At 41.5% G+C, this 26,553-nt stretch overlaps 1 protein-coding gene across 1 annotated transcript in view; it reads right to left on the bottom strand.

Annotated features, from left to right (window-relative positions):
• Positions 1-24,500, bottom strand: part of KPNA3 (karyopherin subunit alpha 3) — a 50,092-nt gene extending 25,592 nt beyond the window's left edge. The window contains exons 1-2 of the mRNA XM_027648601.1: positions 24,317-24,500; positions 4,552-4,596 (exon numbers count right to left, since the gene is read on the bottom strand). Coding sequence (XP_027504402.1) covers positions 4,552-4,596; positions 24,317-24,391 — 120 coding nt within the window. The 5' untranslated portion in view covers positions 24,392-24,500. The remainder of the gene's footprint in view (positions 1-4,551; positions 4,597-24,316) is intronic.
• Between the last annotated feature and the right edge of the window lie 2,053 nt (positions 24,501-26,553).

The following is a 26,553-nucleotide window of genomic DNA, read 5'->3' as shown; positions in this document are numbered from 1 at the left end:
TTATGTTAACTCACCTTTGTGATCACAGAGAGCAATGACAACATTCTTGTCTGGGTATTGCACATCTGTCTCAGAAGAGGAGCAGGTTGACTAAAAAGAAGTACACACACAGGTGCACACCAGTGTGTGGCCCAACAGCCCTAAGCACGGACTGAAAAGACTGAAGCCTCTTAAAGTTAGGGAAAACCAAGTTCTTTATCAAAATGGATTCAAGCAACCCTCCAAAGAATTTTTTCACAGCCCTTTTCAACTAAGCCTTTAGAAGAATACATTAGGAATGTAATTTTCCTCTTAGGGTTTTTTTTTTTTTAATGAATCAGTCAGGGCAGAGTAAATGCAAGTTCTTTTCCAAGAATTAGTGCTGCTAACACCGGTTAGGGAAGCTTCCAGAAGACCACACTAATAGTGTTTCAGTATCCCTGTAATTGTAGCTCTTGTTTGAATTGGTAGACTAAAATATCTAATTTGCAATGAATGAAAAGCTATACATACACATTGAACTGGAAAAGATATGTAACCAATGCAAGTTTCACTATCCTGAAACTAAAAATGTGGACTTTTTGCTTTTGCATTCTCAGAGTTCCTGAGGATCAAAAAAAGGTTTTTCCCACTCTAGTGCTCCCAGCAACATGAAGACAGACTCCTTTCTTCAAGGTTTACTACTCTATTTAGGAACTATCATGGACATATGCAATCTTATTTAAGAAAGATCAGAGAAAGAGCAAATACAATATGCCAGGGAAAGAGGTAAAAAAAAGACATATGCCCATACCTCCTTAATCCACCACTTGTTTAGCAAATAATTGCTTTGCCTCGCACCAAATTTAATTGGCAATTAGAGCTTCATGAACTCATGTCCATGAGTTCTCAGAGGCAGCTGAGTTTGCCAAGAAAGCCAAAAATAAACCTTGTCAGAGATTGTGGAAGTTCTTAAGATTCCAGTTAGTTAGCATGACAGTATCCTGTGTTTCTGCTGAGGTTAGGAGTGCTAAGGCTTCCTTTGAAGGGTGGCATCTAAATCAATGACTTGACTAAGGATCACCTCACTTTAAACACAAATGTCCCAAGTCAAACTTCATCCTCAGGGAGAGCCAAGTACTCAGAAACAAAGGATCTCCCATAGCAGTGGAATTACAGGCTTCATTTACACATGGAACCTTAAGGTGAATCCTAATAGTTACTCATCCACTCTACTCCCCTTTAGACTGAAACCAATATTCTAAGCCAATTAATTCCAGGGTCCCTGTTGCTAACAGAGCAGCCTTCAGGTTTCTGTGATGATGAAACTAAGTGATAAACACTCTTTAGACTTCACCAAGACACTACACAGAGTTAAAATTCTAACTCCTGATACAGTTTCCATCACCAACACTGACATTGTCATCTTGTCTGTCAGGAAAGAAGAGATGGCCACTGTTTAAGCTCTTAGGCCCATTGCTGTACAAACAATATAGCCAGAGAGAAAGACTATCTTTCTAGAAATGTAGTAGATCCATTCCCAAAATGCACAGAATGCAAGGGCAATACGGAAACAGTAAAAGGGCACCTGACCATCAGGAGTGTCATCTGTCAGGCTCATGATGCCAACCCATGCCTCAACCTGAAATCTGCCAGACTACTGCTACCCTTTTATGTCAGGATAGCTTTGTTAATTCAATTCCTAAACAAATAATAAGTAATTGGGAAAAGAAAATAGGAACAAAAAAAAGTAAAGTTTCCTCCTTAATAAGAGCTGTGGTGTGAAGACAGTGAATAGAGATAACATATTCCTGAAACACAGAATGCGTTGCCAATGCACTTTGATGTCTGTAATCCCAAGAGAATAAACACCTCACACTGATGCATTGTTTACTACTGTTCAAAGCTGTGATTTTTTTATTTATTCCCTCTTACAAAACAGAGATGGTAAGCAACTTCATCAGATTCATTTGTTTAATATTTATATCCACATTGATTCAACAGACAAATGTGTGGTGCTTCAACCCTACAGATCAAGAATATACTCAATTTCCTTCAAAGGCAGGTGTACATGCAGCATCTGGACAGCAGGGATAAAGAGAAGATATCCCTTTGTTTTGAAGAGGCACTGGTGGATTACTAAGGTCACGCCAACATGTATGTCCTGAATTTGGCATACTCGTGCTAGTAAGCTCTGTAAGCTGTAAAGATAAGACTGAAGCAATGAACTTAATAAAATATATCCCTTTACAGTTCAGTCTCAATTCTATATGAGAAGCAATGGCCTCTCACCTGCCACAGAGTTCCCACAGCAAAGCAGTTGCCCACCAGCACCAGTTCAGTTGCTGCAAACCAACAACTTGGACACATGCTAAATTTCTTATTAAAGCAGATTTCTTCTGGTCTCTACAGTAGATGTTCAGCAAACACTCCAGAAGAACACCACTTCCTGCATTTAAAAGTGCTGCAGCTGCTGTTCACTCTTGATTTACAGTCTGACCTACATCCAGTGCTCAGGCTTCTCCTCTAAATGTGTAACTGATCTTTGCATGTGCAGTTTTCAGTGAGAAGTCACTAGCAGCTCATAGGCTTCCTCCTCCTCATTTTCACTTGCATATTACGGGAATATGGAGGATTCCTTCCACACAGAACAATCCTTTGCCTTAAGCGTACGACTTGCTCCCACCATGCATCTGTAATAAAATGGCCTGAAATTGTGACCTGTTACAAAAACCAATTATGAGAATTAAATTAAAATTCTCACTTTGCACTGCAAAGCTCTCTCCAAAGTACAATCCAAAGATTGTACTGGAATGCTCTCATTCCATCTCAATTTAACAAGATGTATGAGGATATGTTGCATTAGCAAAGCCCTCTGTTACAGCATTGTTTTGCTAACAGCCATAGGCCGCCCAAGTGCTATGAGTGACTCTTCCCAGTATAGATTTCACAGTTATACAGCAAGTTTAACACTAGTTCTGAACTAGTCTTCAACATGTCAGAATAAACTTCCAGTACTGATAATTTCCCAGTTATCTGGGTCAAATTAGATTTCTTTGACTAATTCCTATAGTCTCAGGATGAATCTTATAAATAGTAATTTTTTTCTATTGTAATAAGATACAGAAGTTTTTCTATAAGACCTGAAAAACAAAAAGAAAGGATCCCAGGAAAATACTAGCACAAGATTTTTTGATAGCTCCTACACAATCAGGTGATAAGTGCAGACAAAACTTCTCAAAAACAAGTCAAGCTGATTTCTATCAACATAACTTCTATTTACAAACCCCCCACTTTGATTTTAGCAATGATTTTGTCTTCTCTCTCAGTTTGCAAATAATGAAAATAAAAGTTATGGAATTGGGTGGGTGTGCACTCCTAACAAGCATAATTCAAACTGTCAACTATTCAACTGGCAAACTGGAGATATGTATCAAATGGGAGACCAAATGGAGTATGGGCTTTATTTAGACTATTCAAACCACACACTTCCATTAAGTCATCACTGAAAATATTAGAAAACATGGGTGATACCAAGCTGGAGAGGCTCTGAAGCACACTGGGGAACAGAATAGTAAACTCTGAAAAAAGCAGATACAATTCAGAAGACAAGAATCAATCACGTAAACAAAATTAAATCTGTATTTTTTTAACTATACAAACAGAACAAACAACTATGTTTGCTTTGTGGTACTCTACGAAGCGTACAAAAGATATAACAGATCACAGACTGTGTGCCTGTCAACAACATACTCAATATAAAGAGGAATACTGTATTAAGAATTGTTTTTTGCTATTCCATTTAAACCTCAGGTGCAGCCTGTATGCTTTCAGAATTCCACCCTTCCAGAAAAATACAGGCAATTTGGATCTGAGAAGCAGCAACAAATCAAATCTAGGAAACAGATGAAGAAAAGGATGAAGAACTGAAGTTGTCTCCACAGGATAAAGCTAGAGGGGTCAGTATCAGTCCTCAAATACTCTGATGGTACCCAAAGGCAGATAGAAGTTTACCCTTCTCTCAGCTTGTGAAAAGGTCCTTCAGCAGCAAGCCATGAAGGTTGTTGAAGAGTTATGAATGAAGAGGGTGTAACAAATGCTCTATTTAGGCAGAGCAGTAAACTAGATCAGTTCTCATACACATGATCTTCCCACCTATGCTGGCATTTACCCAATATGCCCAAAATCTGACTCCAAAATTAACTCCTCTAGAGCACGGAAGCAGTAATTTCCAGAAAACAAAATAAAAGATAAATCTCACTTTCTAAATGCTAAAACTCTCCCTTTTCCTATTTGGAGAGTTTAAACATTTGAATAGCTGACAGTTCCACTCTAAGAATATGAGAACTGGTACAGAAACAGAATATGGATTGTTTCCAGGTGATACACTGGAGTAAAGCAGTACTGTTCTGCTGTACTGAGCTTCGTGAATTGGAGAAGAAAACTAAATTAGAATCTGCATAGTAATAAAAAAATTTACAACTTTTCTATATGTTTGGCATTATAAAGCAAAGCTTATGGTAAATTTTTTACCTAAGACACCAGAGTACTATTAGCAAAGTAATACAGTGGATAAAACAAAAGCAGACTCACCTTCCGCAATTCAATTGTAACTTCGTTTCTGTGTCTTCTCATAGTCTGTAAATAAAAAAAAAAAAAAAACAATTTGTATGTCAAGAAAGTAGTATTCTGTTTTGGAATCAGCTGTTTCTACGTCAAAAGTGCAGTTAATCATCAAAAGATATGGAAAACTGTGCATAATTTATAAGTCACTCTTTCCTAGGAAGATGTTGAAGTTGTTTTGTGTGACGTTTCGCTTGGGTTGGGGATTTTTTGTTGTTTGTTTGGGGGTTTTTTGTTGGTTTTTTTGGTGTTTTTTTTTTTTAAGATTATTCACTTCACACAGAAAGCTGCATCCTAAACCACAATAAGTATCCCTAAGGCAGAAAATATTGACTTCCCCACAGAGTTTCACTGGAATGACTCTCCAGATGTTTATAAATGCAGACCAAAAGCAGCATTAAATCCAGGTTAGACATAGGATCACAACCTAAACACATAACCTATGCCAGTATCTGGCCAAAATCAGCTATGAGTGACAGAAGTGGACTGAGCTCAATGCAAACAAGACAGATCAGGCTTGTGGCAAAAGGAAACAAAGTAGTACAGTGGTACTAAGTCTATTTAGGATCTATAGCCTAAACACTGTAAAGGAAAACAAGCCTGTAAACACCTCAGCTCCTTAAAGATATTGGGCACTCGAATGCATTCCTGACAATGCTACTACAGCTCTTAGCTAAGAAAGATCAAAAGATTGAAAAAGGATTTTAGTGTACTGAAGGCAATCTCCCAGGGCTCATTTAACAATCAGCGGAAAAGACATATACCATCAGAATGCAATTCAGAGAAAATTAGGGCTAGATGACCACTGGCAGCCCAGAAAAGATCACCCCCACTAGCTAAAATTAGCCTTTTAAAACACTTTCCATGTCCTGTCCTTGCTACTGACCTCCACTGTCGCTACCATGTTCCTTTTGGGTTAGGGCAAATAACTCCCTGAGCAAAAAAGTACCAGTGAAGACAAACAGTGAAGACCAGCACTCCCATCAGCCACCTAAGGAAATACCAAACATGCTAAAGCTCAAACACAGGTAAAAGAAATGAGCAGACTTCACACCTTGAACCTACACAGGACATAGCTGCAGTACTTAAAGCATTATCTTAGTTTCACTGTTCTCAAGTAGTTTGCATAGTAATACTCATTTCATGGAATCATAGAATGGTTTGGGTTGGAAGGGACCTTAAAAATCATCCAGTTCCAGCCCCCCTGCCATCAGCAGGGATACCACTCACTTGATCGGGTTGCTCAGAGCCCCATCCAACCTAGCATTGAATGCTTCCAGGGATGGGGCATCCATAACCTCTCCAGCAACCTGTTCCAGCGTCTCACCACCCTCTGAGTAAAGAATTTCTTTCTAACATCTAATTTAAACCTACCCTCTTTTAGTTTAAAACCACTGCCCCTTGTCCTGTCACTATCTGCCTGTAGAAAAAGTCCCTCTCCCTCCTTTTCATAAGCCCCCTTAAGGTACTGGAAGGCTGCAACAAGGTCTCCTTCTCCATGCTGAAATTCATTATCTTGGCTTGACTTGAGAGGAAGGCTTGTCTTCCTACCCACTGCTTGATTAACCAGTTCACTCATGTAAACACAGACACAATTCTCCTTTTACATCTACGAGCATGAACTATACTACTTACTACAAAGTCCTCATTACGGTAAGAGGACACTAGCATTACAGTATCAACCACAACTACGCTTATTTCCCCCCCTCATTATCTTGGTAAACTATTTGATACTTGTGACCACCTGAGCCTGCTGCAAAAACTCAGCATGATAAGGACTGGATAGCTGGGGAATCGAAGGGCATTGGGTAGGTAGGTCATGAACAAATTAAGAACCCAAAAAGTCATCGGATGCAACTAGGAAAACCAGTCATTCAAGTTTGTTGTTCTCTTAGAATTTAATATTTGAATAATCATAATAACTGTGTCAAATTTAAGGGTATATACAGCTTAAAGTTTTTCAACACTTCTGCCCCATGACAGCAGCCTTCCAGTACCTAAAGGGACCTACAAGACAGCTAGAGAGGGACTTTTTACCACAGCATGGAGCGATAGGACAAGGGCGGATGGCTTTAAACTGAAAGAGGGCAGGTTTAGATTAGATACTAGGAGAAATTTTTACTGTGAGGGTGGTGAGGCACTGGAACAGGCTTGCCAGAAAAGCTGTGGATGTTCCAGCCCTGTGTTTAAGGCCAAGTTGGATGGGGCTTTGAGCAACCTGGTCTTGTGGAAGGTGGCAGGGGGGGGTTGGAACTAGATGGTCTTTAAGGTCCCTTCCAACCCAAACCATTCTATGATTCCATGACTCTGCATTTCAATTAAAAAAATGTAGTTAGACAAGGCTGTAATATCTCCTTTTCTTGATCATTCTGTGTTCTAGACACCAAGGTTTTTACCGAACTTTTCACTAGCAACGCTGCCACACCTCCCCCAAAAATCTAATATTTTATTCCTACTTAACTTTTAAGGAGTACCCCACCACATGCCAAATCAGTCAACTTGAGTATCCATTAGAATTTTTCTGCCCAAAATCCAATATTTTATGCGCCAAATCTGAACTCTCAGTGATTTAACTGATGAAAGGCACAATCTACTTTTAGATTTGCTCCCGAATTACAATTTATTCACTTATCTATGTGAAAATACTCCGGAATACTTATATTGAGCAAAAATATAAATCAGACCAAACCTGGAGTTCTTTAGGGGACAACCATAACATTTACCACCTACAACTCTTCTGGAAGCAAGGTAGATTTCAGAAACACTATATGCTGCGCTTAACAGCTCAGCAGCTTAATATTTTTGGTTTAGGAAAAAAACCAAACACAGTGCAGTCCCAGGCATTACTACTCATTTCATCAGTTTCCTCTAAAACCTTCCCTAATGATGCTTTGACTAAATACAGTTACTCAGAATCATCCATCCACAAAGGCTCTACTGGGAAGACTTTAAGCTTCTTTCCAAAGGCAAATAATTTACTCGGATTTTTCCATTAGGGCATTATCTTTGTTTCATACCTCCATTACTTCAGCCCCACTGATCCTACCCTATAACAGTTCTGTCTCAACACCTTTTTAACAAATTTTTATCAAGCTGACCTTCAAAGTATTTGACTACTCCATTATGGTTTTTACATTTAATGTGCAAGAATCTCCCATCATTTCCTCAGCTAGAGAGCTACTACTCTTTAGAAAGATTCTTCAAAAAAGTTTATCACCTCTGTAGGCATTTTGCTGACCAGTACTACACATTTTCTGTGCTTTTATACTCTTAAGGCAATCTCCATACTACCTGGGTTTTATCCTTTTAGCTGTTCTTTTGTATTTCCTTTTAAACTTACTGTAAGTGTTTTCTCTTTTAAAGCAGCTCTGGTACATTTTCTTTTTACCTTCCTCCTTTCAAAGGCAGAGTAAGCAGTACTCACCAGTAAGTCCAGAGCTGCCTCTCCATTGAAAGAGCAAGTAGGTTGATAACTGGGATATCACTGAGCCTTAACTCCACAGAACTGATGAGTGTTATCTGTCCCCCACTAAACCAAGACTCCCAGTCCTACAGAGGCTCCAGCTGGCACATCATCCTTAAAAAAATCAGTTTGTCAGGGTCACCAGGATCGTTCAAGAATCAGCGATACAATGCTAGGGCTAGAGTCTTCCTACATATATATGGAACTGAAGTTCTCTAAAAGCCTTTGGTGCACTCTGGCAGTTAAATTTGGTTGCCATGGTTGGATCACGATCATTGCTCTCCGCTAGATGTACGCTGACACTACTTCTAATCTGACACTTTGTGTCCCTGAGGTATGAGATGACCATCGTGTATCCATGTATTTAAGACCATGGACTCCACTCATACTTGTCAATTGTGGCAGTCATAGACTGTACATGAAAACCACATGTATGCACTTGACATTGGCCTGACTTAGTTTTATTCATACTACTTAATGGGTATTTGTTCAGACTGTTTCCCACCTTGATTTTCTCCTTTTTATCCACAGGAACTGATACACCAGTGATTCGGGACTCTGAATGTCCACAACTTAGCCATCCTTGCCTTGAAAAACCAAACCCTTCAGACCAAAAACATGCTTCAACTTCATTTGATTACAATATACTTTATATTCTTGCTGGACTGTTGGAAGCTTTATTTTAAAACTTGCAGACCAATAGGCACAATTTCTAATCTTATTTGTTGGGGGTAGGTAGGAGGGGCAGGCAAAGCCCAGATTTTATTCCCCAGAAAACAGACTTAAGTGATTCAGTTAATTTTTTTGTCCTGATTTGGCATTTCTTAGAAGGTAAGTATTTCAAGTTGTGTTTCAGATGAACCATTTCAGAAATACAGCAGGTCATCAGCACCTTCCTACAGCCTCCGAAGAAGTACATATACTATAATTCAACAGCATATAAAAGAAGCAGTCTTAAGAACCACTGCCAGCCTCCCTTCAAGGAATCACTACTGCTGTAAGCAGAATACCATACTTTTATACTGCCTGCAAGCCCCAGAAGGTAGGGAACCGATAGGCATTTACAGAAGATTTATACAGTAGTAGAAAAGTTAAACATTTTCCCCAGCTAAGACAGGTCAGATAAAACAGAGAAGAGGCAAAATTATTCTGCAACTTAACCCCATGATTTCATTACCAGCTTTCAAGCTGGGAGGACATCATCTGTTGAAGTCTGTACATACAACACCATCGAAGCCCAGCAAGAGGTTACCAATGGATCTAATACAGGGTTTGACGTCCACAGCATCTGACTACAGTCACTTCTCAGCATAATGTACACAAACAAGTAACTTCATGGAACACTGAAACAGCACATCTCAACACTAATCTCCAAGACAAAACTGAACTTTTTCACTGAATAAAAAAATACAGATTCCAAATATCAGAAAGAGAAAACATGGCACTGGCAAAATCCTACAAATCACAAAAATGATGACAGCTAAAGAATCCGAACCGTGAGGTCATTCCTAAACACAAAGGTATTAATGCACCATACACAAAATGCAAATAGTAAAAATGAGTAACAGCATGTTACTATTACCATTATGTTACTCAGTCAGCATGTACTATTAAGGAACAAGAACATACAACAAACATAAAACACTTATCAAGCTGTGCTACAACATTACATCTCAACTGTTACACAACTCAGACTTAAGTTTAGAAGGCTTTTGCAACAAGTGATTTCTCCCCCCTGTTCACCATCTGTAAAGAACAATTACTTACTGGTGTGTTTGACAGGTGACACAACCACAGTAATGCACCAAGTACTCTAAGTCTTGTTAGAAGTCAAAAATAGATGTTGAGCAGTATTTCTAAGTTCAAGTTCCTCAGTATTTTGTTATTTTTTAAAATAAACCATAGGAAAACCTAGAAGATCTATTAGATGTTGTTAGATAAATTAGTGTTCTCACTTCTACCATGAATTTCTGGATATTCTTCCAAGACCAGACACAAAGAGCTACATAACAAGAATCTCTCCCTAACACCTTCCACTTGAAGGAAAAATAATTTCTAGTTCCCTCAAAGTATCAAATCTGAAATTAATTTCATATGTCAATGAAGAAAATTACTGCACATATTAGGACTGCTGTGTTAAGAGCTGAAAGGGAACTTTGTTTCATGGTGATACTGTCATAGTTTGAAAACACAAAATGCTAAGATGACAGAGATTTAAGAGACACCAGACCTTGGGGGGGGGGATTAATCAAAGAATGTCACAGTCCCTGTAAAACTGCCTTTGACACACTCAATGGGCAGAAGCAACACAGAATACAGCCATCCTCATCGGATCAGTGTTTCAGCTTTGGAATCTTTCTCTCAACAAGAAGTTAACAAGAAAGTCAAAGTTCAGTTTTAGCCACCTGTAGAGAAGGGAAAACGTTTTCCTGATTTCTCAGTTGATATTTGGTTTATGTCAGAACACAAAACTATATAGAACTCTTGAAGTAAAAAAGCAATGACCTGTGAAATTCTAAATTATCAGCATAACAGTACCCCATACTGCCGGGGGTAGTAATTCAAAGAATTATTTTTCAGTGACTTAACATTTGGGACCCTCTTGCTCTCCCACACATACTTCACAAGTACCATCCACAAAACCATACACAGAGGTGCACAGGATGCTCACTACGTGTCAAAGAGCAAGTAGCACTGCTGTAACTCTGCCACTTGATACCTTAAGATGGACCATAAAGACCTTTCTGGCAAACAAAAAACTAAAAAGATTACTGTAAAGTTTTGAATAACATTGAGATTCTAAGAAAATAATTACATCTAACAAGCTTCTTGATCCTTTGTTTAACATAAAAAACATTTAACTGCATAATACATTCAACTACCTGAAAAGGCAACCCATATAGCTTCTGCAAACTAAAAAAAAATAAAATAAAAAATTCAAGGAAGCCCCAAACCAATCAGCTGTACCTGTACATGAGAACAAGACAACATTTTCAAAAATCCTCTGTAGCAAATACATACGACCCCAAACCCTACTAAAGCTATACAAGGCTAAAAAAAAACAAAAACAAAACAAAACTCAAAAGGACAAAAATCACACCTGAGACAAAGCAATCAGAACAATCTTCCATTTATGAAAGAATTATTTAACACACTGTTACTACTCCAAGCAAGCTCAATCCCATTCACAATGAAATATCAGAACTAGTATGTTAACTTGAAATTAATACTTCATATCTAAAAATCAATCTCAATTGATTATAAACACAAAATCCCTCAAGTATACCACTTTCAGAGACAAAAAATTCTGGATACTTGATAAGATTACTTCATCCCCAGTTACAGTACAAATCAAAAAACCAAAACTATTTAAATGTGTGGATGACACAACTAGTGAAAAGCTCAAGTCATTACATTTCACTTGGTATGCTGGACTAAAGATTTCTTAAACAAAATTAAAAATTAAGTTTCGTGTACAAGGTGTTTAATAATGTACATTCCCATCACAGAAAAAAAATAATATCACTTGCTGTTGCAGCATTTGATGACTTTTAATAATTTTAACTACTTTCAGCTATACCAACTGTGTCAGAAGGACGACTAAAGCATAACTAGCATTTAGAGATGAAAAATCTACCTACCATTGTAACAGTGAGATAGGGAGCTCAGCATGGTGCTCATCCTGACTGGACACCACATTAAGTGGGATACCTCATGAGTGTCATGTTTTAATCACTACGTTCATACCACTTCCATTACAACAGGAGCAAGTCCACAAAACATCAGAGATGGAGAGGCAGGAAACAGATGTTTTTATCCAGCCAGCATCTCAATGCTGTCAGTTGTCCCACAGCCAGCTAGCTGGCCACCTCTGCCCTCCAGCACATGTCAGCTACCAGCCAGCCCAAGGAAGTGGGAAGGCCAAGTTCACCTTGACAAGACGAACACCACAGCCCAGTGTCAGTTTTGGCTACTCTGTGGACATAAAATCTGTATTTTCAGGAACTTGGGTAAGACATGCCTTTAGTTCCTTTGAATGTTCAGCGATTAAATGGAGAGGAAAGAATGAATTCACTGACGGATTCTAATTTCTCTGCATCTACAAATCTCATTAAAAGATAACTGGTCATTTAAGTTCTTTATTTCTGCTCTCGCCTCTCAACATTACAGGAACAGATCCTGGGAAATCAGAAGATACATGCTTAGAGGAAAGAGCTACTCTGAATACATAGCTGGGAGAGTAAAGCAGCCTGATTAAACATACAGGGTACCCAAAGAGCTTAGTATTTGCAAGTCAATTCCAGACTCCTTCCACCTGCCCAACTGAAAGGAAAAAGACTGGCCCAGTTCCAACAGCTGGATTGGATTTAACTAATGCCTTCCCACTTGCATTGCAACTATACTCCCTCGAGTATAGTTTATATACTTTACGACATAGGTGCAAGTGCAAGACATGAAAGGTAGTGTTTGCATTGATGAAGTAAATACCATTCCTCTGTAGAAACTGCTTTATTAGCCTTTTTTCCTTATTCCTTCTCTGACACCTTTTAACAAGCATGAAATACTGCAGTGCACATCAAAACGCAGAAGCCTCAGGAGCTGGGCTGGTTTTGGGTAGAAAAGAAAATTCAAATGCTTGTTTGTATACAATGGCTGAGACGATTAAGGTTGTCAGCTGCCTATCTTTAGTTAACATTAGAAGCTAAATATTCCTTATTTGCATGGGTATATAATTAGTATGTGTAAAGTTGAGGCTTAAACTGATGATATTGTTCTACTTGTTCTGATACAGCTTGCTCCAGCCAAAAAAAAAAAAAGAGACAAAGGGACACTGACAGAAGGTGACAGTGCTGTTCTACCTCTTCTCACTTTCAAAGTGCATAATAGCTTACTCCAAGAATTACAAGTATATCTCAATGCAGAAAGGAAGAATTCTGGAACTACTTAATCAAAATTCTGGGACAGCATCACAATGGTCTAAATGCAACTACCTAGTCACAATTGCAAGAATTAAAAACAATGATGCTGTGCAGACCAATCCCCTCTATTTCTTTTGGGCATGAAAAAAGATTTGACATCCGTGCCAAACTAAACCAAATATTTAGTCCAAATTAACCCTTCCAGCCAGGCTTATCCCTTTAGTTACAAGCACCATGGATTATTACCCAGCTTTGCCCTCCCAATGTATGTTCTAGGCAGACTCTCCTTCCCCATGCCCAATTTTGAGACTTAGCTAATTACCAAGTACTCCCATAAGCTCTTAATTGTCCTTCTAAGAAAAAACGTGATTTTTTTTTTCCAGTGGTATAGACTACACAGTTAGAACAACTCCACTTCTGGCTTTGTTATCACAGCTCCATATTAAATTATGCTGACCCAGTTAAAAATGCAGGCAGGGGGCATGGATTCCACAGTACAAGCAACAGATCTACCAAAGCAGTCACACAAACTTACAACGTGTCTGTACACTGATCTGATACTCCAAGACAGTTTTATTTCATTTGATTATTATTTGACCTGAAAGGTATTTAATCCTCTTTTAGGGAAAGACTATTATTTTGCAGAAGGTTTTAAAACTTAGTTAAAATTCACTGTGTGCTGCAGAAACTTAATATTATGAAGTTTCCTTTTGGCTTGTAACCTTTAACACAGCACTAGGTACATTAGGAGTGGAGTGCAGTATTTATGCTACTGTATTTTATACCATAATCTGTCTGGGACTCATGTGCCTCAGGGTTAATAAAGACCACTGAAGGAAAACTAGGGTTTTTTGCAGTTGGAGCTGCCACACTTATTTTTTTTAATCCTCAGTTTAAGGTCCCTAAAATTAAGACCAGCTGCTTTTTGTTAACCAGTCTGTGGCAAGATAATTCAAATATCTGAACCTGGCTAGCCTCAGCAAACTGGATGAGTGAGATATCTACCGTAAGTCTTTTACTTGGTGGGTAATGACTCACTGAAGTCAGACACTCATGCCAACATGGAAAGCCACAAGCCTCCAATTATCACTGCTCATGATGCTGACTTGCCTGAAAGCCCTATGGAAGCAGACAAAGGTGCCCATCCACATTGTCCACTTCTACTATTTCAAAAAATCTTGGCAGAAAAGCAATTGTTGTGTTTATTTCTCACTAGCTCTTTTGTAAGCATATTCTTTGAAGTCCCAATATCCTCTCTGCATTTGTTTAATCTCCATACTGAGCTACTACCAGCAAAGAAGTGAGACGTGAGCACCCATGTTTTAACTCCCATATACCAATTACCCAGTTTACAAGTACAGACATATCAAACAATCCTCCGGAGGCTGGACTTGAAGCAAGTTGGTTGGCGGCATTCAACACTAATTGCACCAATAGTGAAGGACACAAAGCAGTCTGGAATACAATCAACATGTTTTCTACTGGTTTTATATAGAATAAAAGAGCTGGAATTCTCTATTTGACATCAAAACTCAGCTGGGGGAAGGAAGACAGAATCTAGATTTCCAGTTACTGCTATTGTGTGAATCAAGGACATGGTATGTAGTGAAAAGTTTTACAGCATTTCCATTCAGATGTAGACCTTAAAACACTGCTAACCCCATCTTTACTGATATCAGACCCAAGGCTGCAACACACCCATATGGGCTCCCCCTGAAGTTAAACTGAAGTTTCCAGGTAATCCCACAGCATCCCAAGCTAAACTCACCACCGCACAAAACCAACAGGCAGGCAGCAAGAATCACCAACTAATTCAAAGAGGGTGGTCCTAACAGGGTAAGGAACCTGTCCATCATCATCACCATGGCACACCATCCATGTAGTATTCCAAAGAGCACTGGCAATGCAGTCACTGGTATCTTCACTTTGACAAGGGTTCACTTGAAAAACTTAGCGGTGCAGTTCAGTCATTTCCGCTGCAGCCAAAAAGAAACTACCGGTCTGAAGGACACCTATATTAAGTTTTTCTTCTTCTCCTGTATCTTTTGTAAAGAGAAGGGCATACTGAATTTTACAATGCCTTATCTGAATACTGAGATATGCCATATAAGCACCAAAGAAAGTGGATAACCAAGACAGTCTAATTACAAGTCATTCCTATTCCTACTTCTTTTAGGAAGTTAGAAGATTAAGGCTTCTTGACACACTAAATTGGTACACGGATTTGAAACCTGGTAGTTTTATGTTGCAGGAATATGCTTTTGCTGGTACACAAATTTCTAAAAAGATACTTGTAGATGTTTCAGAGTTTCCTGGAAACAGAAGCTTAGCCTGTCATTGAGGGAGAACAAGTGAAGCACTTACACCGTCTCCTTGATCTCTCCTAAGACACAACACCTCTGTCCTCTCCTAGAATTTCTAAGCAAGCATCCCTCCCATTCCCTTATTGAGGAGGGAAAGTACAAGATTTGTCTATTCAAGCAGAACACCTCACTGTCATTGCAAAAGAGCAGGAGTCCCTTTCCTCCTCCACAGTCTAGAAGACCAGAAGAGTCTGAAGAAGAGTCTAAAAGATCAACTCAGAGGCACAGGTTCTTTTTTTTTTTACTAACGGATGTTACCAGAAACCAAATCTACCACTTAACGCCATTTTTCACAGACAAGATACCACATTCACTTGTGTACAGGACATGAAAACAGCGGAGCAAAATTACTACTTTTCACGATAACTAGGTGCAAACAACAGACCAAAATTTTGATCTTCAGATCAACATAAAGACTTTAATAAATTCTTTCAAATCTAATAGCTTTTATAAATTGCAGACAACCACTTTCAAGGAACTAATTACAAATTTAAGTGTTTGGTCAGAAAAGCCTCACAGATTGCTGGGGCAAATGCCAGAAGACAGACATTCTTAGGCTTGCCAAATATTTATACTAGTTTCCCTTAGGAAGAAAAAAAAATACAAGAAAACCTACTATGCTAAGTACTGGCCAGATACCTTCTTGTGCAATCTATGTTTGAACAAAGACACTCTCTCTTCAGACACTTAAACAGTCTTCAACTGTAATATCAAAGTACCTCAATCATTCTATGAATCTGTGACGTGTTTATAAGCACCTCCCCAAAGTGAGGAAAACAGTTCTGTTATTCCATCTATAAAATGGGAAAACAATTGCAATTTGCATACATTCAAACGGCGCCATGAAAAAACCAGCAAATCAAGTCCCTAGGGAGTTAGGCTATATTCAACCACAGCAAGCTTTTTTGGTATAATATTACATGGCTCAAATGAAATCAGATTTTCTTTGGTGTTTTTTGAAAGATATAATCAAAAGGCAAAAGAAGATTAAACATGTGCTAGCTGCCTAATTAAATCTATGAAGAGATCATCCTGCTCAAGATGCAAGAGAAAACAACAAACCCAGCTGACAACCCAGGAAAAAGACGAAGCATTAGGAATTAGCAAATACACTCCAGCAACATCCCACAATCTTATGAACCCTGTCAGTTACCCCTCTGATTTAATCATTTCAGTATCAGGAATTCCACATGCTTCTACCTCACTTTTCAATGTGACATGAGCACTGATTCCGCGTTTCTATCATTTGAACATTTCGGGTACCATACTTTTCTCCCTGAGGATACACCTTCAGTTTCTCAAAATTCCAATTTATACGTGCTAAATAACAAAAGCACTGGCTAGCCTTAAGAACTCGCTTAGATTACCAAAAGTGGTCCAGTTTCGATGAACAAGAACCAAAACAAAATCCCTTTGAACCTCACCGCTAAACGAAGCCAGTAAAACACAGGTTACACGGAGCACTGAGGTACAGTGAGCCATACCCCTGCTGGCAAGGGACATGGGAAAGGAGTACTGCCATATCCAACTAAGGATGCTCAAAGGTGCTGGCACATTGATTGCATGTGTCAGAGCTCCTTAAATATCTCTTCTTGTCTGGAAGGTTGCTCCACACTGCTGTTCAATTGGTGATATGAACACTACACATTACCAGCCAACATTCTTCTTGCATGCCAGACAAACAGCGGTTAACAGGATCCTGCTGCTCGTAGTAGGGTTCTCTCATTTCAGGATTCTCTCCTGGAAAGTCCTCTCTATATCTGGCTGCAAGTCAGATTTTCATTGCAGAGAAATCACTACCACTAACTTCGCAACTAATGTTTTGTGTGCATCAAAAGTGAGAGACCCTGATGTCAGAAAGCTGCATGCAAAGACAGTATCTGCTTTAGGGTGACTTTAGCTTACCTGAGAGAGATGTGACAGTGTGTCTCTGCACAATTTCATCAACTTTCTGACTTACACTGTAGTTAACTAGGAAAAGGCAAGGACTAGGACATTCTGAGAACTGCAAACCTGAAACCTGACGCTGCACCTGGTCAGGAATCCCCTACTACATCTCTGAAAACCTGGCCACTAGCCACCCTAGCACCCTGTCTGACCACTTTCTCCTCTTGTAGTGGAGCTTGAATACTCCATAAAATACATCTCCATCAAGGCTAGTAAGTCTTGAAAGGAAGCTAGTACTCCAAGTTGATTTTTCAAATCCCTTATTCTGTCACCACCTCCAAAGTCCACCTGTTACTGGATTTGACAATAACCGAGGTTAAAAAAGCACAAGAAGAGGTCCTCAGATGATAAGACTTAACAGCATATGAGGGAAATGAGTAAATCAGTAACAGGTGTTTGAACAAGGAAGATAGTAACTTGTCTTCTGTTCTGCAGCCATTCGTACAGTATATATTTCTATTCTGTACTTGCTGTATTAACACACAAAAACTAAGTGTAACATTTGCTTAACGTGAGAAAGGAGACAAGTGTCAGGTGACTCAGGAGAAACAATACGGATGGAGCCTCCCCAGCAGATTAAATGGTGTTAATCTGACTGTGAAGGGACAGCAATCCAACAGTTAAATACCACTAGAGAAGATATACCTTCTGCCCTTCACACTGACCTCTTTGAGCCACCACTGGTCTTCTCCAGAGGTGAAGGGCTGGCTCAGGAAGCTAAGGAAGCAGGAAATTAAAGAAACATGAAGAGCTTTGCAACCAGTTCACTCCAAGGCACAGACAAATGGTTCTGATGCAGGAAGAAACTAGTGCTTTTGACTACCTATGTCAAATTTTGTGAAATGGAATACAAAGCCCAGTTTCTGCTAGTACAAAAGTAATCAGGAGTACTGCTGCCAATTCACTATCAGAACTTCACAGCGCCAGGTATTTTGGAAACAACTGACAATCTCTACTCCTGGAAAAGATACAGGTTTTACATTTCTTTTTCATTTCAAGTTAGTTCAGTCAACAATTTGTCTTTACTACTTGATGACATGCCCCATCTTCAACTACTTCACTGCCTCTTCTAGCCTAATGCTGTAAATTAGATGCCTCATTCCACTTCTAATCCCACAATAAATACAAATCTGATCACTTACTGGTAGCTGGCACATCCTCCTAATTGCTGTCTTTTCATAAAACACAGTTTCAGAGGACAAAACGTCCTGCTTGGATTTGTGCTGGAACTGTACAAATATTATGAAAGCCTCAAAGAACTTAGGCAAAAAATAGTTTAAGAGCTCTTTAAAAGTAGTACGACAGTTACACTGCTACCAACTTTGACATTCTACAAATTAAAAATCAATCCTTTGATAAAAGAATTTTTAGAGATACCAGTGCCACTGCTGTAGGTGTTAAAAATACACAAGAATGAAGAAAACCAAATTCTGTAATTACAGGAAGATTATCAGAGGCTTGGTATATCACAACAGCAAACAGCAATAATTGGGCCTCAATACAGCCAGCACAGATCCCAATCAGCTTATGAAGATTACGTTCATCATGAGATGTCATCTCCAAATTGCACTCTCTACAGGTATATTTGAAATAAACAATGACTTCCTAATGTATCTGTGTATTTGAACCTTTTAAAATGCAAGGGATTCAATTGAATTTGGACCTTGAAAACATTGGACAGTACATCTAAGTGGACTTAGCAGGTGGGTTTTTTCTGCCAAGAGTCACAAACATTGTACCATTTACCTGCAGACTAAAGTTTGGAAAATTCTGGAGCAAGAGCAACCAAAGAGGCTTCCCACATCTGTATCTCACTTCCTACCCACATAATTCTTTCCAAGGTACAAATGCACATCTCTCTTCTCCCAAGAGTATATACAATGGTCTTAAAGGGTAATAAAGAAGCTACAGGAGTTAGAAACTCTGCACGAGAGTATTGGATCTTGTATTACATCCAGTTCCCAACAGGAAGCTACCTGACACCTTGAGTTTTCACTTAACCTACTGAGACTCAAGAAGCCAATGAGCCTATTAAGACAGCAGGTCCACAGTACCCTAAAACTAAATCAGCTGTTACAGCCCAACTTCTTCCCAGTATCCATTCCTGCGTCAGCAAAGTGAAACAGAGCTGATCTATCTGTAAAAGTGAGCTCTTGAAAGAAACTGGATCGTCACAAAGTAGCTGGGAATAACAGGATTTCTGGGACTGCTACAACCTTTATTTGTTTCATGAAGTGTTGGAGGAGTACAGGGAGACAGCAAAAACACTAGTTAGCGCAGAACAGCATGAAGGAATGAGCTGGCAGCAGCATGCTGGCTCATTCACTAACACTGCGCAGCTACGGCACCTCCACTGCAAAAAGCCTTTGACACTTGACGGGTACGTGGCTTTAAGTCAACCTGTACCTTTTCTCAGAGGCCCAGAGACTGTACAGATTTGGCCTCCCCAGAAAGACGTTCCTCCACTTGCAAAAAATGTCACAGTGAATTCAAAAATGCGAATGAATTCAAGCATCCTCAAGAACCAGATCCTCGCTGTTAGCAAAGCAGGAACAGTAAATACACTGAGGCTGCTAGAGCTGATGATGCAGATCTGGGCTAAGCCCCGTTTCTACCTCTCCCTCATTTGGGGTCAGAATGCTAAAGGTACAGAATAAAAATGTATCCTTCAAATTTCCTGGTCTCAGAGGTGATACAGACCGCAAGCTGACACAATTGCCCCTAAAAAACTGTAACTGGGGAAAAGACATCAGTGGCCAGGACCTCTGAAGCTTAAAATCAAATAGGGCAGGAGTAGGTGAAAGATGACAGAGTGGTTATGTTTCCTCTTGGTAACTAGCCCTCAACAAATTTCAGAAGGATAACCCTACAGCCTAAGCAACAGAACTTCAAGGACTTGTGTTCTTATGACTAGGGATACGACAAGTATACAAAAGGGATATTTTAATCCCAGTCACTAAAGTGTTTTTAGGTTATAACGCACTAACTCCTTACTAGGTTTGGGGAGTTTTTTGGTTGGTTTGTTTTCTTTTACATGAGTGTACATGAAGTTTTACTTTTGATCTATTGTGCATTTTGCATACATGATCACAGTCTCATTATATCACACACAAAACCCCCAGCAAGTCATGCAGACAGCCCTACAAATTATAACACCTCTGTTCATCAAGAATTTTTCCTCAGTTTCAGTCAGGGATGCTGACTAATCCTGACAAAAGAAATGGGCTGCGTTGTTTGATCCATCACCTTAAACATCAGAACTGTGAGTCAACAAATGGGTGCCTGCTATTGTAATAAAGAATAAGCAACACTTCTAATACAAGATGATGGAGGAGTAAAAAAGGCTAACAACGATGTTACTAGGGAAAGAATAAAAGCTGAAGAACCGCAAAAATCAGAAGGTTCAAATTAGGTTTTCTAAAAGCTAGGCTAGCTTAGATATCAACATAAACAAACAGACACAGCAGTTACAAGGGGTGTTACAAATTAAGTGATCGCAACTGTTTAATCTTGTCCTGTAAAGCCTCAACTGTACTGGAAAGATCAGTGCTGTCCACTTAGGAAAAACCACCGAGACTTAAGACTACATGCCCATGACCAACACAGAAAAGCCTTCTCTTTGAATGTGCAGCACTTAAAAAATCTCTTTCACATATCTGGAGAATACAGAGTTGAGAAGGTTGTGAGGAGAAAACTGGCAGTTACTTGTCCAGATGAAGCCATGAGTGTCTTGGCTCCTTACTGATCAGCTCTGCAGGTTCTGGTTAACTTTGCTGCTAATCACATGTCAGTACCTATAAAAACAGAAGAGTCTCACTAATAATAGCAAGAACAGAAACTCTCATTAAGTGAGGAATACTTAATTTCTGGCATTTGATTTTGCTATTACCTCTTTTGGGGGCTAAATACTTTTTGGAAGTATTAATACCTCAAAATCAGAATTCCAGTTCTATACAGACAACTCTACCCTCCTAAAAGAGGAAGCCAACAAAGAGGTATGAAACTTCCACTCAAACCTGAAGCTGGAAAAAGGAGAGTGAACCTGTGCAGGTCAAGGATTCAGAAGCTTTGACTTCTGCTCAGCGGATCTGTTTCTTGGCTCTTAGAAAAGCACAATGAGAAGTTGCATAGGATACTGAGGTCTGTCATAACATAAAACTAAAGTACTTACTCATGTTTTGTTTCCCTTAAAGTTGCATTAACAAAAAGCAAAGACAATTATATGGCCCAGCAAACCCAGTAATAAAATATGAGTTAACTACAAATTAAAGGAGTAAGTATTTTGGTCTGCCAGAAGAGTCTGTACCCAGAGGGGATCAATAATGACTTACAAGTATTTAACAGAAGTCAAAGGAAGATTACTAAAGAATGTGTTCAAGCCAAATGAGTTCAAAGGCAGTGACTGTTTCCAAGCAGGTGACTCAAGTGTCACTGTTTTCAAACTGAAGTTGAGAGCATATAGCTTTGAGTATTTTAAATTTTCCAGAGGATAAAATCTAGATATCAGACCATGATTTATTATGCCATCATTCTAACCACTTCATTTCCTTTGGTGGAATTTGACAAAATGTGAAGATGCAGATCAATGCCAATGATAGCACTGATGCCTCCTGATTTCTGAAGTTAAGTACAGAAAATTGGAGGCAGGATCTCTATGTAAATCTCTTTACTGCAGCACAGGGAGCAAAGCAAGTGTATTCAATTGCTGACAGTTGGGAATCAGGTATATTTGATTTAGAAAATAAACACTTTGTGGAGAACTGATAACTTCCACTACACAGAGACAAACTGTCCAATCAGCAGGTCAGTCTGTGTATCAGTAGCTCAAGAGAAGCACAGTAACTGATGGCAATTATATAGCACTGCTGTACTCCTTCATTCTCCACTCTAAACTTAACTTACATTGTTTTACTTTTAGAGACTTAAGTTAGATAAAAGTTTACTCAGAAGAGTACTTCAAACATGAACTTTTAAGGAAGTACCTTGATCAGAAAAGAGTCAAAAAGGAGGTGGAGCAGAAAAATGCAGACATTTAATACAAACAAAGTTGTACTGAAAGATGCTGACACACATCCAATCTTTTATGGACTAAATGAACCTAAATTTTATTCTAGCATATCTTCACGGGTATACAGCTTTTAAATACTTCTGCATTTTAGCTGTTTGTTAACGCCAAAAGAAAGATGCTTCCTAGATTTTAACCCTTTTTAAAAAGCATGGATGAAAGCTTTAACCATATTAACACTACTGGAGCTATCTACCCATCTTAGGCTCCAGCCACAAAAAGGAAGTCAGTCAGCACAGTGGAAGACAACCCTAGGGGATATACTTCTCCATAACAGCAAATATGCTACTCCAAAATAATTACTCCCCTTCAGGGGGAAATGAGAGCTAAGCTACCTTAGCTGGTCTGGTGTAAGTAATTTCAGTAAAGCTTAGGCAGTCCTCCTTCCTCCCCATGGAGGCAGATATTTAACTCCCCTAGTCTCAGGCCTGATATAATATAAGCAACCAAGGATGACAGATCAGTTCACACCAGGCACGAACATACCTAACCTTTCCCTGTTTAGAGCTGTGATGGATTCAGGCCAGTGACTGAGAAAGCAACAACAAAGCCGGTAACCAATACGGGGAGATGAGACAAGGACAAAATGAATGAGGAGCAGCAGGAAGAGTCTCACTGGATGAGAAGGAGGAAAAGAAATCCACCACAACTCCTCCTTGCCCTGAGAGCCAACTGCTCAACAGAAGGACTGGCAATTTTTAGTTACTTTCTAACATTTACTAATGTTAGCCAGAAGTGTTGAAGTTATCATACTCTTTACACGCAATATTTTCTGTAAGAGATTCACTGTCACCAAGTCAAACAAAAATTAAAGACTACTTTACACTATGAATGTCATCTTAAAGACACTGCTGCTGCTAAGCCTGACCTGCATAAAATTGTCTCCACCCAAACAATAGCAGCAGAAGTGTGAATTCTGCTAACATACAAAATGTGCTTTCAGAGGACTACAATTCCAGTCCCACTGATTATAAAAGTGAAGTGATAAAATCAACAGAAGCATGAAAAACAGCCTCAGGTGAAGCCAAAGTAATTTGGCACATTTTTAGGTTTTCACTGTAGCGAATCCTAATCCGATTTCAATCCTAGCCTGATTTGAGAGCTCCCTCCCTCTTCCTTTCCTATTACAGAAACTTAAACACGAGATTTGGGATTTCCTCCCTTTTCAACTGTGACTAGAACTGAAGATGTCTCCGGTAATAACACGCAGATTCGGAAGACCTCTGGAATACCTTCAGGGAATAAGCTTCCAATAACCCTGCGCCTCTCAAATTTGGGTGAGCAAACTACTACCCCATCAGCCTTACCGAGCACCACACTCCTTCCCGATTTAGACGGAGACGCCCAGCAAACCATTACCGATGTGCCTACCGGCATTTCAAAATAAAAGAAATAAAAATTAAAACTAAAAAAGGGGCCGACTCGAGGCAGCACAGGGAGCAGACTCGGCCGGCGCAGCACGCCGTAATACGGCTCACCAGAGCGTGGGAGCGGTCCCCGGCACCAGCACAGGCCTCCGTGCGCGGCGGCGGCACCGCGGGGCGCGGGAGCGCGGGCAGGGCAGCCCCGAGCCCCGGCGGAAGGGCCGCCACCGCCCCGGGGGGCGGCACAAAAGGCGGCCGCACCATTGTCCGAGGCCCCAGCCGAGCCCCGAGCGAGTGGCGGGACCGGCAGGCCGCCGGGGCGGGCGCGGGAAGCGCCGCGGGAGGAGCGGGTGCCGCATCCCGGGCCCCGGCAAGCCGGGCTGGCGGCGGAGGGGCCCACGGGCGGCCCAGCCGCGCCAACCCTTCCCCCCGCCCCCGCCTCCCGCCGGCCGCGCCCGCCCGCCCGCATGACGGAGAAGAAAAAAAAAAAAAACCCCTCGGGCGCTCCCCCCGCCACCGCCTCCCCGCGGCGAGCGCGGCCCGGCCCGGCCCCTCCTCTGGCGGCCGCCGGCGGAGGCGGAGGCCGGGCCGGGTCCCGCCGGCCCCACACGCACCTCCGCGTCGCGGCCCTTGTTCTTGAAGCTCTTGATGCGGTGGCTCTCCAGGCCGGCGGCGGCGTTCTCGGCCATGGCGGCTTCCCGGCGGCGACTCCCGGCGGCTCCTGCGAGGCGGCTCCGGCAGCTCCCGGCGGCGGCTCGCGCGAGGGGCGGAGGGAAGCGGGACGCGCTCCGTGACGAGCGCGCGGGGGGGGCACTGGCGCGCGCGCGCGCCGTTGCTGAGTGACTGGGGCGGGGGGCGCGGACGCACGTGACGCGAAGGGCGGGCGGACGCCGTCCAATCGCGGCGCTGCCTCGCCGCCCTGGCCCCGCCCCCTCCCGGCCTGGGCCCCTCCCCTCCCCGCACAGCCCCGCGCGGCATTCTGGGGCGTGTAGGCCCGGCGGGGGCGGCCTCGCACGTGGAGCGGGCGCTCCGGCCGCGGGGCTCCGGCTCGACGCCGGGCGCTGTGGGGCTCTGGGAGAACCCCGGGGGCGGCGGGGAGGGCCTGGTGGTGCTACGCATACAGAATCAGAGAATCGCAGAATGGGTAAGGTCAGAAGGGACCACGGTGAGTCATCTGGTCCGACCTCCCTGCTCAAGCAGGGTCGTCCTAAAGCACTTGGCACAGGATTGCATCAAGCCGGTTCTTGAATATCTATAGTGAGGGAGACTCCACAGCCTCTCTGGGCAACTTGTTCCAGTGTATGGTCATGTGCACAGCAAAGTTCTTCCTCATGTTCAGGTGGAGCTTCCTGTGCATCAGTTTCTGCCTGTTGCCTCTTGTCCTATTGCCTGTATCTTTGGCACCACCGAGAAGAGCCTGGTTCCATCCTCTTAACACTCTCCCTTCAGGTACTTATAAGCATTGATGGTGTCTCCTCTCAGTCATCTCTTCTCAAGGCTGAACAGGCTCAACTCCCTCAGCCTTTCCTCATAAGAAAGATGCTCCAGTCCCTTAATTATCTTTTTTTGCCAGCCACTGGACCTGCTCCAGGAGCTCCATGTCTCTTTCATATCCACAACACAGCACTCCAGATGTGGCCTCAACAGGGCTGAGTAGAGAGGCAGGATCACCTCCCTTTAACTGCTGGCTGTGCTCTTCATAATTTATCCCAGAATTCCATTGGCTGTTTTGGCCACAAAGGCACGCTACTGGCTCATGTACATACACTCCTCCGTGGCCTCGTGCTTCTGAGGGAGCCAGCACCCAGCCTACCCCATCAGGGTCATCCCTGACAGCAGGGCTGTGGCTGTTAGCTGTCTCCCCAAACGCACTCTGCAGTGACCCTGCTGGCAGAGCTCATGCGCAAAGGGCCTCAGGCAGCTCTGCCAGCCAAGGCTGTGTCAAGGGTCTGCTCCGCACCTCCCTTTGCTCCCAATGACTACCCTCACGTTGCTGTATGCAGCCTAGGAAATGCTGCACAGCAAGCACATAAAAAATCCCGGTGTCCCCTTTGGTGAGGCTGCTGTGCAAGCAAGCCCTACCTGAAAAAAGCAAATGCAAAGCTTTGCCAACATGGCCTTCATACAACATGTGCATGTGGCATAATGCATAGCACAAAGAGCCTCTGCCAGCCCAACAAATCTTCCCCACACTGTCAGAATTACTGCACCATCACTCCCTAAGTTCTTGGTGCAGCTGTGGGGGTGGTTGGACAGACTGCAAACAGACTCAGGACCTCCAGATCAACGGCAGCCTGAGCACAGCAGCTTGGGTCAAACACAGTGCCTTGAAGTCACTGCTGGAATTTCCAGGCTAGAAAAGAGGATGTGTGTGGGTGATGTAGTTGTAGACAGTGGTAAGCATTGATCTAACACTTCCCATAATGCAGAGTGTTATTTCTTTGGAAGAAAAGTATCCAAGAAAACCAAGATCCCAAAATAAACAAAATATATAACGTTCAAATTTAGCTCATCTTATACCACATCAGGTTCTGCAACAGACCCTTATGGCTATATATAAGCTTTTCACAGACCTCTTTCAGAGACTCTCCCTCTAATTGACAGCTCAGCTTTTTAATTGCCTTCCCCCAACCCCTCTTCATATCATTCAGATGACTTTAACTTGTAACTTACAGTTCTGGCAAAACAAGGCTTGCAGCCTGATGGAGATGAGTAAAAATCTAGAAGACTAATGCTCTTCTTCACTGTCATTCAGCTGCGAGCCAAATGTTCTTATCTAAGGGATCAATATAGCATTTCCATCCCTCTTGTTTCCAAGTAGTCTGGGCTCCCAATGCACATTCCTGTGTGT

The sequence above is a fragment of the Corapipo altera genome, unplaced genomic scaffold, assembly GCF_003945725.1.
Source record: "Corapipo altera isolate COAL_440 unplaced genomic scaffold, ASM394572v1 0, whole genome shotgun sequence".
Lineage (NCBI taxonomy): Eukaryota > Metazoa > Chordata > Aves > Passeriformes > Pipridae > Corapipo > Corapipo altera.
This window is presented reverse-complemented; position numbering and strand designations above follow the sequence as displayed.